At 42.1% G+C, this 15725-nt stretch overlaps 1 protein-coding gene across 9 annotated transcripts in view; it reads right to left on the minus strand.

Moving 5' to 3' along the window:
• Positions 1-15725, minus strand: part of OSBPL9 (oxysterol binding protein like 9) — a 142037-nt gene that overhangs the window by 92375 nt on the left and 33937 nt on the right. For 8 of the 9 annotated variants that reach the window (XM_073357739.2, XM_073357740.2, XM_073357732.2 and 5 more), the window contains one exon: positions 3435-3511. In XM_073357739.2, the coding sequence (XP_073213840.1) occupies positions 3435-3511 (77 nt within the window). Of the gene's footprint in view, positions 1-130; positions 604-3434; positions 3512-15725 lie in introns of those variants that run through there. The other variant, XM_073357735.2, reaches the window with a different exon arrangement.

A 15725-nucleotide genomic window follows, 5' to 3' on the forward strand; every position in this document is an offset into this window, starting at 1 on the left:
GCGGCGCGCCGGCGAGCGGGACCCAGGAGCCCCGGCACCTGCAGATCCTGCGGCGGGGGCAGGAGGGACGAGGCGCGGAGGCGCGGAGTCGCGCCCCGCGGATACCCCGCCCCCCCCCCTCCGTACTCACACCGGCCATTCTCCCCGCCGGCAGGGGAGGTCGCTTTTCGGCTGGGCCCCGGCAGCGCCGCCTGCCGCTGGGAGCCGGGTGGGGAGCAGCCCCCCCCCAGGACCCGGCCGCCGCGACCCGCTGCTCGGCGTTCGCCTCAGAACCACGCCAGCTCCCGATTGGCTGTGGGTCAGACGCCTTCCCCCACCCCGGAGTGAGCGGCGGTTGGAGGGGGGAGGGCGGAGATGGCCGCTCACCCCCTCCCCGGGGAGCCCCTCCCCCAAGAGGTGAGGTGACATCCGGCTCCCTCCAGGCTCCCGCTGCGATTGTGCGGGCAGCGGCCGGCGGCCCCGTCGGACTGAATCCGCGGGGGCTGCGGCTGAGAAGGCTCAAGGCGGAGGTCAGGCGCGTGTTCCCCGGCGGCGGCCAGTGACCGGGCGGCGCGAGCCGCTGCCTGAGCGAGCGCAACCCGCCCCGCGCCGCCCCCTCTGTTCTGCGAAGCCCCGTGACGCGGTGACACAAGGGCGGCCTGACTCCAGCGCATCGTGGGGCGGGCGGGGCTCGCTCTGGCTTGCCGCGCACCGTGCCGACAGGAGTCCGGCCTGGTCTGCCCACAACGGGCCCACGCGGCCGAGGCCTCCTCTCGCCCCCGGCCTGCTGCTTAGCTACCGCGTCTCCGGCTGTTTCCCGTTCAGATTGCGGCTGCTGTCCCCGCTCCCTGTGCTCGCCAATGGGGGCGGCGGCATCGGAATGCTCAGGGGCAACCACGGCTCAGAAACCAAGAGAGCCCCCCACACATCCCCCAAATTCTTAAGAAAACGACTATATAACTGTCCATACATTAGGTAAGCATGGGGGGGGGAGGAGAGAGACCCTGAATTGTGCACGTAACACAAGCAAGGGAGTAGGTAGGTCTTGAAAAACCACCCCAAAATGTGTTATAGAATGTATGGACAGCCCCCAACTCACTAGCGATACCTCAGGGCTTTGCCACAACAACAAATATGAGCTTTGGCTAGATTAAGATGTAAAGGTTTGTTCGATCTGGGAGCTACTTTGATCAAATTTAAACACACCACTTGAAATTCTGGTCAAGAAAAGGCAAACTTTACTTTAGCAAATGCTAAACTGGTGCAGTTGAAGTGCTTGATAAAATACAGCATGCCTTGTCTTGACCAGTTTTAGGAGGTGTTCCTTAGAACAAGCTTGCTAATATGACCTAACAAACCTTTAAATCCTAGTCTAAACAAAAGCTTTAGAAAATCTCTTCTTCACTGACTTATATAGGTACCAGTCAAAACTAGTAGTCCTCTTAAAGCAGCAGCCCTCATGGTGGTTTTCAGTTGAAATAAAATGCTAACTTCTTAAAGGTTAGACTCAGAGGTAGTATGGTAGAAAAAATATTTAAGATGGGCTTTTCAGTGAAGTCAAAGGGAATTAGACACATCTCAACTCCCAATGAATTTGCCTGACTCCATTAGACTCCAATGAAAGTCTCAGCTGTAATCACTATTTGAAATCTAAGGATTCAATCCTACAGGATTCATATGCAATCCCACAGCTGTTACCTATGCCGATACCAAGATGTTTGAGGGTAGTTTAGAGAACTACTTCCAATACACTGGCAAGGAACAAGTTCTCCCAGACTCAAAGGAAAAAAGATTATATCTGAAGATAAAAAAGGCAAGGTGTATACATTATTTCCATATCACCTTGATATCTGCTCAACAACTCAGGCTAAAAGATGGAGCTGACAACACTGAAGTTCTTTGATCAAGAAGTCTAAATTGATGTTACGCTGGGCAGTCTTTAACAGTGTTTTATGGCATTTTAAAATTGGAAAGAAGGTTTTTGAGAAGATGACTGCTGAAAACAGACCACAGGTCCAAACAGGTATCCCTTTCAATACTTGCACTGGGGTGGGAAAGAGGGGAAATATTACATTGCACCTTGTTTCCTGACAGTCAAATATTATATACACACACATCTTCCTTGTTAAAATGTTTAATATAATGATTTATCATTTTCTTACAAAAGCTTAGGCTCAAAAATTGATTAGTCTCTAAGGTGCCACTAGTACTCCTTTTCATTTTACTTATCTATATAATTTTAATTTGAAGGGCACTTTGAACAGGAGTGTAGTTTAATCAGAGTCAGATCTCAATATCCACTACTTCTGACGCTTACAAGAAGTCTGCCAACAAAACAATGGCTAAATTTGGTAATGGGGGAGAAAAAAATCTATGGTAACACCCATTGTTTCATGTTCTCTGTGTATATAAATCTTCCCACTGTATTTTCCACTGAATGCATCCAATGAAGTGAGCTGTAGCTCACAAAAGCTTATGCTCAAATAAATTTGTTAGTCTCTAAAGTGCCACAAGTCCTCCTTTTCTTTTTGTGGATACAGATTAACATGGCTGCTACACTAAAACCTATCTTTTGATAGAGATTGAATATATTGTTAGTGTTTCACTGCCCTGCCACCCACCTCTCTAATTTTCTTGGACTATAAACACTTACAGATAGAGACTGTATCTATTTCTGCATAGCACCTTCCCTTTCTCACATCTCACCAAATCACTGTCATCTTAATATTTTCTCCTCCTCCCTTGAGATTAAGGTTTTTAAGTAAATCCTTAGTACCTAACACAATAGCACTCTAATCACTGATGTATATGCATTGAGGAGGCACAGTCTAAACCTATTTTAAAATATTTATTATTTGTATTAAATTTTATATGTACTTTAGGAGGCCTAATAAGGGACCTGGGTGCCATTGTGCTAGGCACAATACAAATATAGTGAGAGAAAGTCCCTGCCCTAAGAACTTACAATCTTAGTAGACACAAAAAAGTGAAAGAAATGAAGCATTAGCCCCATTGTACAGATAAAGAATTCAGGCAAAGATTAAACAGCTTGCTTAAGTGTGGCACACAGGACGACTGTGAGAAAGCCAGGAATTGAGCCTAGATTTCCCCAAGACCCAGTCTAATACCTTCATTTTAAAGCCAGCCTACCTCTTTCAAAACCAAGAGAAAATTATTATTTCAGCGGAAGATAAACAACAAATCATACTAATACAATAAACTACTCAAGATACAATCTAACAAGTCAGGAGACCTTGCCTAAATTTAGCTGGATACAAACAGTAACCTCAGGTACCAGGGCAGATATATCACTATGTACTGTATCTTGTACCATCAGATAATCAGCTGTTTACAAGCTACACTGGAATATTTGATATCAGAAGTTGGGTCAGTCAGTTTATTTAGTTACTCTGAAAATAAAGGAGCTTCAGGATCAAGAGTAAAGGTTAACTTACCTGAAGCTGAAGAGTATGACGGAGGATTGTTTCCTCTAAAGCATGAATCCACTTCTCTCTCTCATCAGCATCTCGAGCTGAAAAAAAAAAATTTCAATATTTTCTTAAAATCTGCCATTTTTTCAAGGTTTTTAGACTGAAAACCATGTTTTGTGTCCAGACTAAAACTTTTAAATTAAACCACACTACCTAAAATGGTTATCTGGAAGAGATATTCAGCAGCAGGTGAACTCTGATTTCAGTTTAGGAGTGGCTAACTTTGGTTTATGTTAAGCTGATTAACTGACATTTTGATTTAGTTTAAGAGTATTCACACAGCTTTATACTTGAGTTTAAGATGGTTTAAAAACCACAACTTTAGTTAAATGAGTTCAAGTTTCTCATGTAAACAAGCCCTCAATGAAGAATCTGTACATACTTTTGCTGAATCAGATGCTTAGCTTCTCACTTCTATAAACTACATTTGACCAGCTATAGAGAATACACCAGGCTTTCCATTAAAATCTCAGCTCTTCAGGGTTTATAGTTTAGCTGTAAAAAAATCACTCCAGATTCAGATTAGCATATGCCATGTCAACATTAGTGCTATTTATGGAGAGTTAAATGGGGAGATTTTGAAAAATTGCCATTGCACATTTTAAGAGCTGTTCAGAGAGATTTTCTACCCTGATCAAGGTATTTTAAAATCTAACTACATGCTTGCATAAATCACATTTCTTGATCAGAAGGTGCACTTACCTATGCCTGTCAAATCAGTAGCATGTGATGAATTTTTAAAGGTCTAATCTTCTAGAGCCTTTGACAAATACTGTTTAAAACAATTCCTCTGCTTTACCGTTTTCTAGGGGACATGGTAAACATATGCCTTTTATTAAAGATTATTTACATGAGAATAGGATCTTTACTGTTTGAGTTCATCAGCTCCCATGAACATTCTTCATTAAATGGAATTAGTTAAATAAGACACATCCTAATCATTTCCACAGCAGCTATACATGGTATCACAAAGCTGTACAGTGCCTGGTGAGAAATAAGGTATTTTTTCCTATGTAAAATATATACAATAAAAAATGTAAAAACAGAAAATCTATGACATCAGCAGACTTGTATCTTCACAGAATATATTTTTCAAATTTTTCTGAGTCACCAGAGGCTCCAACCTGTAATAAATTACTCCTAATTTTACTTCATTATGGATGTATCATAACTTAGACAAATAAAGAGAGCCTGATCTCTTTTTCAGTATCTTTCAATTTTAAAATAAAGCAATTATTATATTTATTAAGACAATCCTGTTTAAAAAATTTCTTCTATAGAACCAGGACTCATACAATAGCAAGGATATACACAAGATGATCCACCTATTCCCGTATCACACAGCTATAAAATTTTTATTGAGAAACAGAAACTAGGTTCAGGTGAAAATGCGTCATTTCGCAGGCCATGGTGATCAAGGAGGGGCAATATGAAATGCAAAATGATATGGCAGGGCTTTGCGGGCAGGAAAGAGATCCAGAAACTGACTGAGGGTTATCACTACTCTTTTCTTTACCCACTTTCTAATACTCTGTGTTTTTTCCAGTACAAAAGCTTCATTGTACTTTGCTAGCCTGAAAGAGTTCCTTGCTGGGGGGGGCATGGATCAGTGTTCACATCACTCTCCCTGTCAGTACCCAAGCAAGCTAATGATCCAACCAGTGGACCAAATTCCATGATGAATCTTGGTCACGTGCCACCTGAGGAACGTTGTGCATACGCTAAAAAGTTCATTGCTGTGGTGGAATATCACAGCAATGGTACAGGAAGTGACAAGGACATTAGAAACTGGGTGAAGAAAAAAGGGTGATGGCCACTGGAGGCATTTAGTGAATTTGAGGGAGAAGAGGAGAAAGGAACACTGACTTCATGCCAATTACTACTCCCAATTGTTTCTAGTTCCTCATCCAATAAATAACACAAATAGTGCGCATGACGAATAAGACTACTTGAGGGAGCTTCCTGTTTACAAGGGAACAATCAAAGTGGACTAATTATACAAAGATTTTGGTCTTCAAAGTTTGATTGTGTATGGTATGCTTATTACTCAACTCAAAGAGTATATACTGAAATGTATTCTCCATCTCCACCTGTCCTCTCATTGCTTATATCCCTCTGACCTCTGTATCCACATGCCCACATCATGGCTGCTTCGACTTTCTGTCCTCCAATCCCACCTAAAAATCACAAGACTTGTAAGGGAGGAGTAGCGGAAGATGTTGGGGAGGAAGGTTTATTCAACCTATTCCATTCAAACTGTATAAAGGAGTGCTTCCTTTGTCAAATATAAATTTTATTTAACATCAACGTTTAGAGAGGAGACAAGATAGGGCTGAGATATCAGAATTTGGATGCCTTGTTTCTTGCAATTATATGGACAGGGAATTCTGAGGCCCTCAGCCAATCAGTATAGAGATTTGCATGCTGTATTGTTACTAAAATAGTCATGTTAAACAACACGCGACACACCCCTAGCCAAAGTGCAGGAAATTGCATAACTGAGAAATAAATGTACAGCAGATTGTCTTTTTAAAATCAGAGTTTGTATAGTGTCTAGCACAATGAAAAACTGAAAGTTGCAGGGCAAAAGCAACAATAATAGATTCAGAGTTAAATATAAATTTGAAGTTCAATTTTGGTTTAAAAACTGGCTAATTACTGTACCTGCCTCAACTCTTTATCGACCTGTTGTGATATTAATCACATTTTCCTGTTTTTAAAAAAGTTTCTCTCCTCTGTTACTTTGTTATGGACCTACACGGGGAAACAAACTATAAAGTATTGTCAAATGCACAAAGTACACATGTTTTTACAGTAATTACAGTAATACTAGGTTTTACTTGCAACAATAATAGGTAAATAAAATTCCTACAGGAATAATGTTTAAATTGGGTGGATGGACTTTTTTGATCTCTATACAATGCTCTGGAAAACACAATAAATACAACTTTAATGTATAGGGAGGGCAAGCTAGTAGGGCTCTAGATGCCTTAAAAAAAACCAAACAAACCCAAAAGGACTAGACAAAATGTTAGTCCAACAATAGATTGATTAAGTCCTTGCCTCTTCACCCACAGTCACCCTTTAAGGAGTCTGATTAAGTGAAAAGAGAGTGTTCAGAATACAGCAATACAGTTTCAAAAGCTGAATGTTTCAAAAGCTGTAACTTTCTAGTTTTCTCTTTTTAATTTAAATTCTTAGGTGTTTTAGACACACTATCATTATACATTTGCTTAATAAGCTAAAGCTTACAGAACTGGCTGGGGCTGCAACAACTCAGGCACACAGTTTCAATACATCCGGATGAATAGCAACGGGTATCCTGAAAAAGGTTCTAATGTTATTTTGTTTCTGTCCTTCAAAGGCAATCCTAGTCATTCTATACTTGGGTTTGATCATCAGATACAATACAAAAATACTAATATATTTGAGTAGATAACTCAATCTCTGTCACTGGATTTCTTCTGAATTAATTTAGAGAGAACAACTGAAAATGTACAAGAAAGCAAGCTTCTGCAGACAGCAGCAGAATGAATTGGATGCCCAAATAGATCATTTCCACCTTTGGTGTCAATGACTTCTGAAAAGTTCTCTAGAACTGTTGCACTATTATATGGTGATGGGAGCATATAAATACCTAGACAGAGGTGCTTGCATGTCAAATTCTGAAAGTAAGTGCTCAAAGGTTATTTCAGCTACCAAAAAAGGAATTTAAAGAAGGTAAATTCAACAGACTACCAGAAAGATAAGAACACAGCCTTAATGTTTGCTAAGGCCCATAGGACTACTATGATAATTGTATGGTTCAGCTTGTAGTTTATTGCTATAGCTGTCCACTTTGTTTACCAAGTGTTTTAGTGGCCTGGGTAGGCTGACCATCAGCTTCAGGTGAGCAGAATGAAAATAAATTTAAAAAAAAATTAGGTGAATGAAAGGAGTACATTTCCTTCCCCCAATTCTGTCACACCCCCCTCTGAAAGTTACTTCCTCAAATGTCTCCCCTCTCTCTTCTCACCCCCCCCCACCTTTTGGGGGGGGAGGAGGGGAGCTTTTGGTCAGAACCAAAGCATGGAAAATTTCAACACAAATAAAAATAATTTAAGAATTAAATAACCTTGTGAAACAGAAAAATCTGCATCATGCTAATGCCAGGGTATGCTGTGCATGCACAGTAGCCAGCTGCAAAAGCTGCCCTGCGGCTTGTATTATGGCCTGTTTGAAGACAATTCCAGTCTTTAGGAAGGGGCTACATTCCAAACCATCTGAGTACGTCTGCATGCTAACCACTAATATAGGGCAGAGTTCATACCATTTGGAGGGGGTAGGCGTGACACTGAGCCAGAACATATTGAACAACTAGCAAGGTAAATGACCAAATTCAACCTTTAAGGATATATTTTAAAAGTATATAAATGTTAGATATTGATAAGGAATGGCCCTAATTACCAAAGTCACGTTAGATAGACTACAGCAGTGGTTCCCAAACGTGTTCCACCACTTGAGCGGGGAAAGCCCCTGGTGGGCCGCGACAGTTTGTCTACCTGCCGCGTCTGCAGGTTTGGCCGATCACAGCTCCCAGTAGCCATGGTTTGCTGCTCCAGGCCAATCGGAGCTGCTGGAAGCAGTGCGGGCCAAGGGACATACTGGCCGCTGCTTCCAGCGGCTCAAATTAGCCTGGAGCAGCAAACTGCAGCCACTGGGAGCCATGATCAGCCGAACCTGCGTACGCGGCAGGTAAACAAACCGGCCCGGCCCAGCCTGCCAGGAGCTTTCCCCGCGCAAGCGATGGAACAAGTTTGGGAACCACTAGACTAGAGCTTTGAAATGCAAACTGGTATTTTTAGAGAATTGGAAAAAGATACTAATTGTATTTGTGTTTACCTATCTCTTTTTAGATGTTATGTAACCAGTCAGTCTCTGGTACTATCTGCTATTGATTCAGAGCTCAAAAGGGAATATTAGCATTTAGATGAAACTTCATGGAAGTTTGTAGTAAATTTTCTATGAACTAATTAATGGATAATTACTTTATGCTGATGAATGCATCTGTATATACGTAGGAAACAGAGGTTTTACTTCAAAGTCACAATGCTCTTCACCTAAGGAATGCCTGCTGTCAAGAGGCTATCAATGTTTTGCCAGAGATCTATAAAAGAACTAAGGCCCTGATCCTGTTATCTCAGATCTGCTTAAGCTTGGTCAGTGGAAGCTTGAGACGCAAAACTGAGGTCTCCAGTGCCAGTCTGGATTACCCTATTTTTCATGGAAGAATTTATACAGACTCTGCATATGGACTTGCCTATTGGATTATAACCTACAGAACTGATTCTGAAAGAACTTTTTGCAACTCAGCAGCTCACCATCTCTAACGTGAAATTGACCTAAAAACTTTATAGACATGTTATATATGAATAATGATCTTTTAACCACAATACTCTCTTTTCTTTTTAAATAAAACTTAGTTAATAAGAATTGGCTGTAAGCATGTATTTAGGTAAGTTCTGAAATATTCATTGACCTGGTGGGTAATGTATCCCATTCCTTGGGATTGGTAAAACTTTATATGTGATCAAAAAGATTTTCAGTAATCCTCATCATATTTGAGTGGCTGTCTGGGTGGGAGCCCCAGGTTGGATTGCTTTAAGGGAGTTGTGGTTTTGGCTTCTGGGACACCAGTAAGGTATAGTAGAAGCTGTTTTGTTGCTGGCTTGGTGAACCGAATCATTAGAATAACCACCAGTTTGGTGGATAGTCTGCCCCATTCTCTGCAGTTTGTCCTAATTAAGCAATCTCAGTGTGGCCCCTCCAGGCAACAAGGGTCACAATCTGTCTCTTATTTTAGTTAAATTGAATCTTTCCCTCCTCTTCCCCGACAGCACAGACAGATGAAGGGTGAGGGCTGCCCTATAATATTGAACGGCAAGAAGAATTTACTAATTGGGTCTGATCTAACATTAAGTGTTAATATGAAGAAGCTGTTGGGGACAGGTTTATAATGCAACAGAACTAAAAAGACAGCATTTCCAGCCTCCATGACCTCCAAACTAAGCAGATGGTTGCAAAACAGATTTAGTTTAATGCAACACACAAATGACTCAAAAAGAAAAAGGAGGACTTGTGGCACCTTAGAGATTATTTGCGCATAAATAAATTTGTTAAATTTGTTAGTCTCTAAGGTGACACAAGTCCTCCTTTTCTTTTTGCGGATACAAACTAACACAGCTGCTACTCTGAAACACAAATTACTGTTCCATATACCTGACTAACAAGATCTGTTATGAAAAAAAGTATACCTTGAAGTCAGATGGCATAAGTCTAGTTTCAAAATATTATATCCTTCATTTTGACAGTAGCATATTGCTTAATTATATTTTTCCTAAGAAATGTCTCTGGTCCCACCCCAAGAATGAGATCCGATTGTCTGGCAGAGCAGGGATGTTTCACACAGTTTACACTTCTTAAACAAACCACTAGTGAATAACAGAGACGAGGTGGGTGAGGTAATATCCTTTATTAGGCCAACTTCTCTTGGTGAAAGAGAAGCTTTCGAGCCTACAGAGCTCTTCTTCAGGTCAAAGCTTCTCTTTCACTAACAGAAGTTGGTCCCAGGGCCGGCTCTAGGTTTTTTGCCACCCCAAGCAAAAGAAGTTTTGCTGCCACCCCCCCCCCCTTTTTTTTTTTGGTTTTGCACTTTGCAATTTTGTTTTGGTTTGGGTTTTTTTGACTGTTTAAAATTTAAAAAAAATGAAAAGAGAATTTGTAGTTTGTTTTATTTCACTATTTCCTAGTAGTGTATTCATTTAATTTTAACAATCACAATTACAAACAATTTGAGTTCATCTATTCACTGTAATGAAAAAACAGTCTTCCAGTGTGCCCAGTTTCTCATAAATTAAAAGAATTTATATGAACTGAATTTTTCTGGTTTTTATACTTGCATAGTCTTAATAATTCAGTGAAATCTAAATTTTTTGCAATGGTACTTTCAACTGAAATTAATGAGAGTCCTGACAAACAATTTTGAGACATGGTGGACCTCAAATAATTTTTTAGTAATTTCAGTTTTGAGAAACTGCACTCACCAGAAGCCACTGATACTGGTAATGTTAAAAGAATGTGTAATGCTATAGCAGTGTTTGGAGTGAGGTGCTCAGGGCTGTACATACCGCCCATGGGCCCCCAGCCTGATCTCAAACCCGGCCCACCCCCGCAGAGGGGACAGTAACCAACAGAGCAGCTGGGGGGCGGGTCAGCCGTGGGGAAGGGGGCAGACCAGGGGTGCCCGCCCAGCACCAAGCCACCCGGGGCAATGGGTCCTGTCCTGATTCCAGGCTCCACTCAGGCTCCTCCACCGCTTGTGACACATGCGGCGGGGTGAGAAGGAGCAGCGTCGCCCCGCTCCCCCGGCAGCAGGGGGCCAGGGCCGGGCCCGTCCCCAGGCCGGGCCCCCCGCGCTGAGCTCAGCGCCCTGCCCCACGCAGGGGCTCATTGGTTGACTGAGCGGGGCCAGGGGGAAAAATAAAGGATGGCCGGAATGCTGCCCCTGGAAACGTGCTGCCCCAAGCACGTACTTGCTTTGCTGGTGCCTTGAGCCAGTCCTGGTTGGTCCATTAAAATATATTACCTCACCCACCTCATCTCTCTAATATGGTGGAACCAACATGGCTACAACAATGCTACAAACACAAATGAATTATCAGCAGTGATATATATTGAACTTGTAATTCTTCTCATTCTTACCAACATTTCAAGTGTCTATGGAGTTTTTCAAATCCTTGTGTACTAAAGGATAGTCTTCAAATACAATGTGGTGGCCATCAGACCTCCTCCCTGAAAAAAAGACTACTCATTTCGTCGACAGTTAGGGCTTGTCTACACTGGCAATTAAAGCGCTGGAACTTTCTTTTTCAAGAGTGTGAAAAAACACACCCCTGAGCACAGCAAGTTGCAGCGCTGTACAGCGCCAGTGTAAACAGTGCCCCAGCACCCCTTGTTGAGGTGGGTTTTTATATCCTTATTGAGGTTGGTTTTTTATATCCTGCGCCATCACCACACATTGGTCAGTGTAGACTAGCCCTTAAAATGAAGTGCAGTCAATGCCAAAAGATTTTAAGTAGCTCAAGGCATACCAGGACCCTCTGCCCAAGTTGTTTTTCTGTGATCACTTTACTCTAAAGCGTACAGCTAGGGTTGTTTGCTGATTCATCTTTCTGTTGTGTGTCTCATATCCTCCAAATTGATACTGAAGCAGGATTACAGTGCTCAAGGTAATATGGTAAGATTTGCTAACTACTCCCTATAGGACTTGTACTCAAAACTAAGGATTTGTAAAACACAGAGAGATAAATTGGGATGATTGGGCAGAAACTTAACAGCCACAGACAGTAAAGTTTATTCAGCAGCAAGGAACCTTTATAAATACAAACCAAACAACACAGTCCAAAGAATGAACAAACTTCCGCAAGACCAAGCATCAATCCAAGCTTCAGAACCTTCCCTACATACACGCTCCTTCTCCTGTCCCTCCAGCAGCATTTCATATGCCTTTTCCAAGGGTGTTCAGTGGATGGGAAAGGAAAGATAGTGTTTCTTTGTGTGTACTGGGGACTCAGTAGTGACCCTGCACCCAGTCACAAAAACAGATATGCTTACAGCATGAAAAAAACACCCATGACTCGACTGTTGGTCAAAGTCACTCAGCTTCATATGAACTACAGCTGTAATTCAGGAATCACATCAATACTCTTGGTACTAAAATACTCTCCTCTACCATTGTAGATCCTGGAATTACTACAATGTGAAGATTATTTACTGGTGGTTTTAGTACCTACTGCCAATCAGCAGCCTTATGAACCTATTGCCAACCAAGAGACCTACATACAGACACTTTCTAGCCAATAGTGACTCATCAGCCATCTGTCTGTTCAGTACCAACCTCTAAGAAAAGCTCAGATACTTCACTAGCAAGCAATTTTCAGGAACAACAAGCAGAAAGGTTAAATATAATCTAATCAAAATGACTGTTGAGAGATTAAATGCAAGGAAAAGCTTCCTAACAGTAAGAGCAATTGTAGAATGGAACAACAGCCAAGAGGTCATTGAAGCACAATCTATGGAAACATTCAAAAAAGGATTAGCCAAACACTCAGAAGAACAATTTAGGGGAAAACCTGCACTAGATACTAAGTGGGAAATTGTAACTTCTGACCAATCTTTCTGGCAAGCAGGTTAGGTTTATTATGCACCTTTTGTTTTTAAGAGGGAAACTGACAAAAGATTTAAAGTATACAATTCTGACATCTTGTTATTTTAAGAAGTTTGTAGCACACACCACACCGTATTCACTCAACATGAGGAACAGTCCGGTAAGGTTTCGACATTGCAGATCAGGCTGAGCACGATAAAAACAAGTTAACAGTGTTGGGTACTTCCAGATGCAAAGCTGCCTCCTTCCCCGTGCTCTCCGCCCTTTTTTTTTTTTTTTTTTTAAGTTAGTTCTACTGTGCTGTTCATGGAGCAACAGTATCACCGGAAAGGTCAAATCAGAAATAGCATCAGGACCTAAGTTCCCTGTAAGCTGTGCAGCCGTGCGGCCAGGCAGCAGCTTATTTAGCACCGGACAGGCACTCAGGCAACCTACCCGGGAACCTGCATATCGTCCCCTGGACCCCAACCTGCCACGGCTGGGGCGCCCCTCCCCCAACTCAGTCTGAGGCCTGGCCCCAGGCCTGACCTGACCCCGGAGTGACCTGGACCCAGGCTGGGGCTGCAGCTGGGGGAGGGGCATCTATCCTGCAGCCCCAGCCCCAGCAGTAGGGATAGGCACCTCCTCCCCCCAACCCAGATGCTGCGGTGGGGAGTCTTCTCTCCCCGCCGTAGCCCCAGAGCACCCTCCTGCACCCCAAACCCCTCAGCCCCACCCCAGAGCCCACATCCCCCGCCGGAGCCCTCACACCTCTGCACCCCAACCCTCTGCCCCAACCCTAAGCCCCCTCCCACACTCCGAACCCCTCGGCCCAACCCCACCACATGAATATTGTTATGTGTACCAATATGAAGGTGATGTGTCACACATCACCTCCATATTGGTGCATATAACAAAATTCATTCCACACATGGGTGGGAAAAATTAGAAGGAACAGCGATCAGGACATTCATGTGAAAAAGATGCATCACCTATTTAAAATTTGAAGTGTGAATTCAGTTGCTTATAAACGTCTCTTCACATTTTAGACTAGAGACGGAAAATGAATATGCTCTAAGAACCCTATCCACTGTGTAAAGATATACTATGGTCATAGTCCAACTGATTAACCTGAGAGTTGTGCAGACTGACTAAGCTCAGCATACACAGACTGTCAACTAGGCACAAAAATACAGACAAAATTAGACTGTGAGGTAGTTCAGCGATTATGATCAATTTGCTGGTCTCATTTTTAAAATAATCCATGACAGATATTAATTACATTTTTTCCACTAAGATTTGCTAGTGAAGTTTGTACATAAAATCTGGTAAATCTACCCTCAGAGTCCTGATTACTTCAGTGAACAAAATTGAGTCTATCATAATAGTTGAAACATATCACATTTACCATGAGTAGCTCAATGAAGCATTCTTCAACTCATTAGCAATAGAGCTGATATTGGATGTAACAGATTAGGATTTGTTCCAATATGTTCAGCCTTTTCAGCATATGCCTCATTTCTATCAACAGTACATCCATAGGAAGTTACATATGTAATCTATTATGACATCTCAGGTGTGTCAAAGGGTATGTCTACAGAGCAAAGAAAAACCCATGGCTGGCCAGTGCCAGCCGACTTGGGCTCGTGAGGCTTGAGCTGCAGGGCTGTTTCATTGCTATATAGACTTCCAGGCTCGGGCTGGAACCCAGACTCTAAGACCCTGCAAGGTCGGAGGGCCACAGAGCCCAGGCTCCAGCTCAAGCCTAGAAGTCCACACAGTAATGAAACAACCCCAAGGCCAGTGAGCCTGAGTTGGTTGGCCTGGGCCAGTTGCAGGTTTTTCTTTGATGTGCAGACATAACCTTTGATACAGCCTCGGAACACTGAAGGACTGTGATTCACTATCTATGACTAGAGTAGATGGACACATACAAAATATGTAGTGACATGCAATTACAAATGTAAGTAATATCATAGCATCACAAGTTTTCTGAAGACAAATCATAAATATGGAGCGCAAGTGCACTGAGAGATCACTAAAAACCCACAAAACTTTAGAGCCTATTTTAAAAGTTGCCCTTTTTTCCTCTTTATGTATTAAGTCAATCTGAAATTCACTCTCTGCCATTTCCTCATCTCACAGGGGAGAGATGAAGAAGAAAGGAAAATTAAGCTAGAAGGTAAATTGTACAGCCACTCTAACAGGAGAAATAGTAAAGGGAGAGAAAAAGCTGAAAAACCAAGAAAGAAAACCTGTAATCAGAAACCATGATCTTTGTCAATCCAAAACAGGAGAGGCTGTCTCAGCACTGATTCAGCCAGGCATCATGAAATTAAGGCATAACAAGGGCTGAGTCAGACACAAGAAGGGAATACAAAGAAGAGAAGTCTGGTTTTTGTTTGATGAAGTTAGATAGATGATAAAAAGGAAGATAAAGAAGGGGTCACATTTCTTTTGGTATATGAATGCTCTCAACCAGTATCCTTTTCCATACTGCAGAATGATTCAGTAGTTTCATCTTCAGAGTCACCATTGTATTCTAGCACTTTGTTTACTCTGTCAGTGAAAAGAGATTATGTATATTTATATAAACATGTATGTGGAATGTGAAAGTATTCCACAACAGATTACTCTTCCGAGCAAAGGCTCGATGGCATCCAAAGGCGAGACATAAATATGTTCAACATGTCTTCTAGTTTACACAGCACTAAAAGCTAGCATTTCTAGGTCATACAGAGCAGTACATGAGAACACACTGCACAAACCCACCATCTCAAAATTAGCATCCCTGTAAAAAAGCAGCAGCACAGGAATATGAAAAGGAAAAACTAGAGAATCAGTTCTAAAAAAAAAAAATCACTGTTATAAAAACACACATTGTCTCTTAGGGAGAAATGCAAGTCTTATTTTCATTCATTTTGACCTACTTACCAATAGGCTGATCTGTCTGTAAGGAATGTAGTCTCCCTAACCAGGAGAAAAAGTCCGTCCCACCCACTGAGACAATGGGGCTAATTATTCATTCTTTATTCAGGCAAAACTCCCACAGACTTTATGAGAGTTCCTGC

This window comes from Lepidochelys kempii, chromosome 8 (assembly GCF_965140285.1).
Source record: "Lepidochelys kempii isolate rLepKem1 chromosome 8, rLepKem1.hap1, whole genome shotgun sequence".
Classification (NCBI taxonomy): domain Eukaryota; kingdom Metazoa; phylum Chordata; order Testudines; family Cheloniidae; genus Lepidochelys; species Lepidochelys kempii.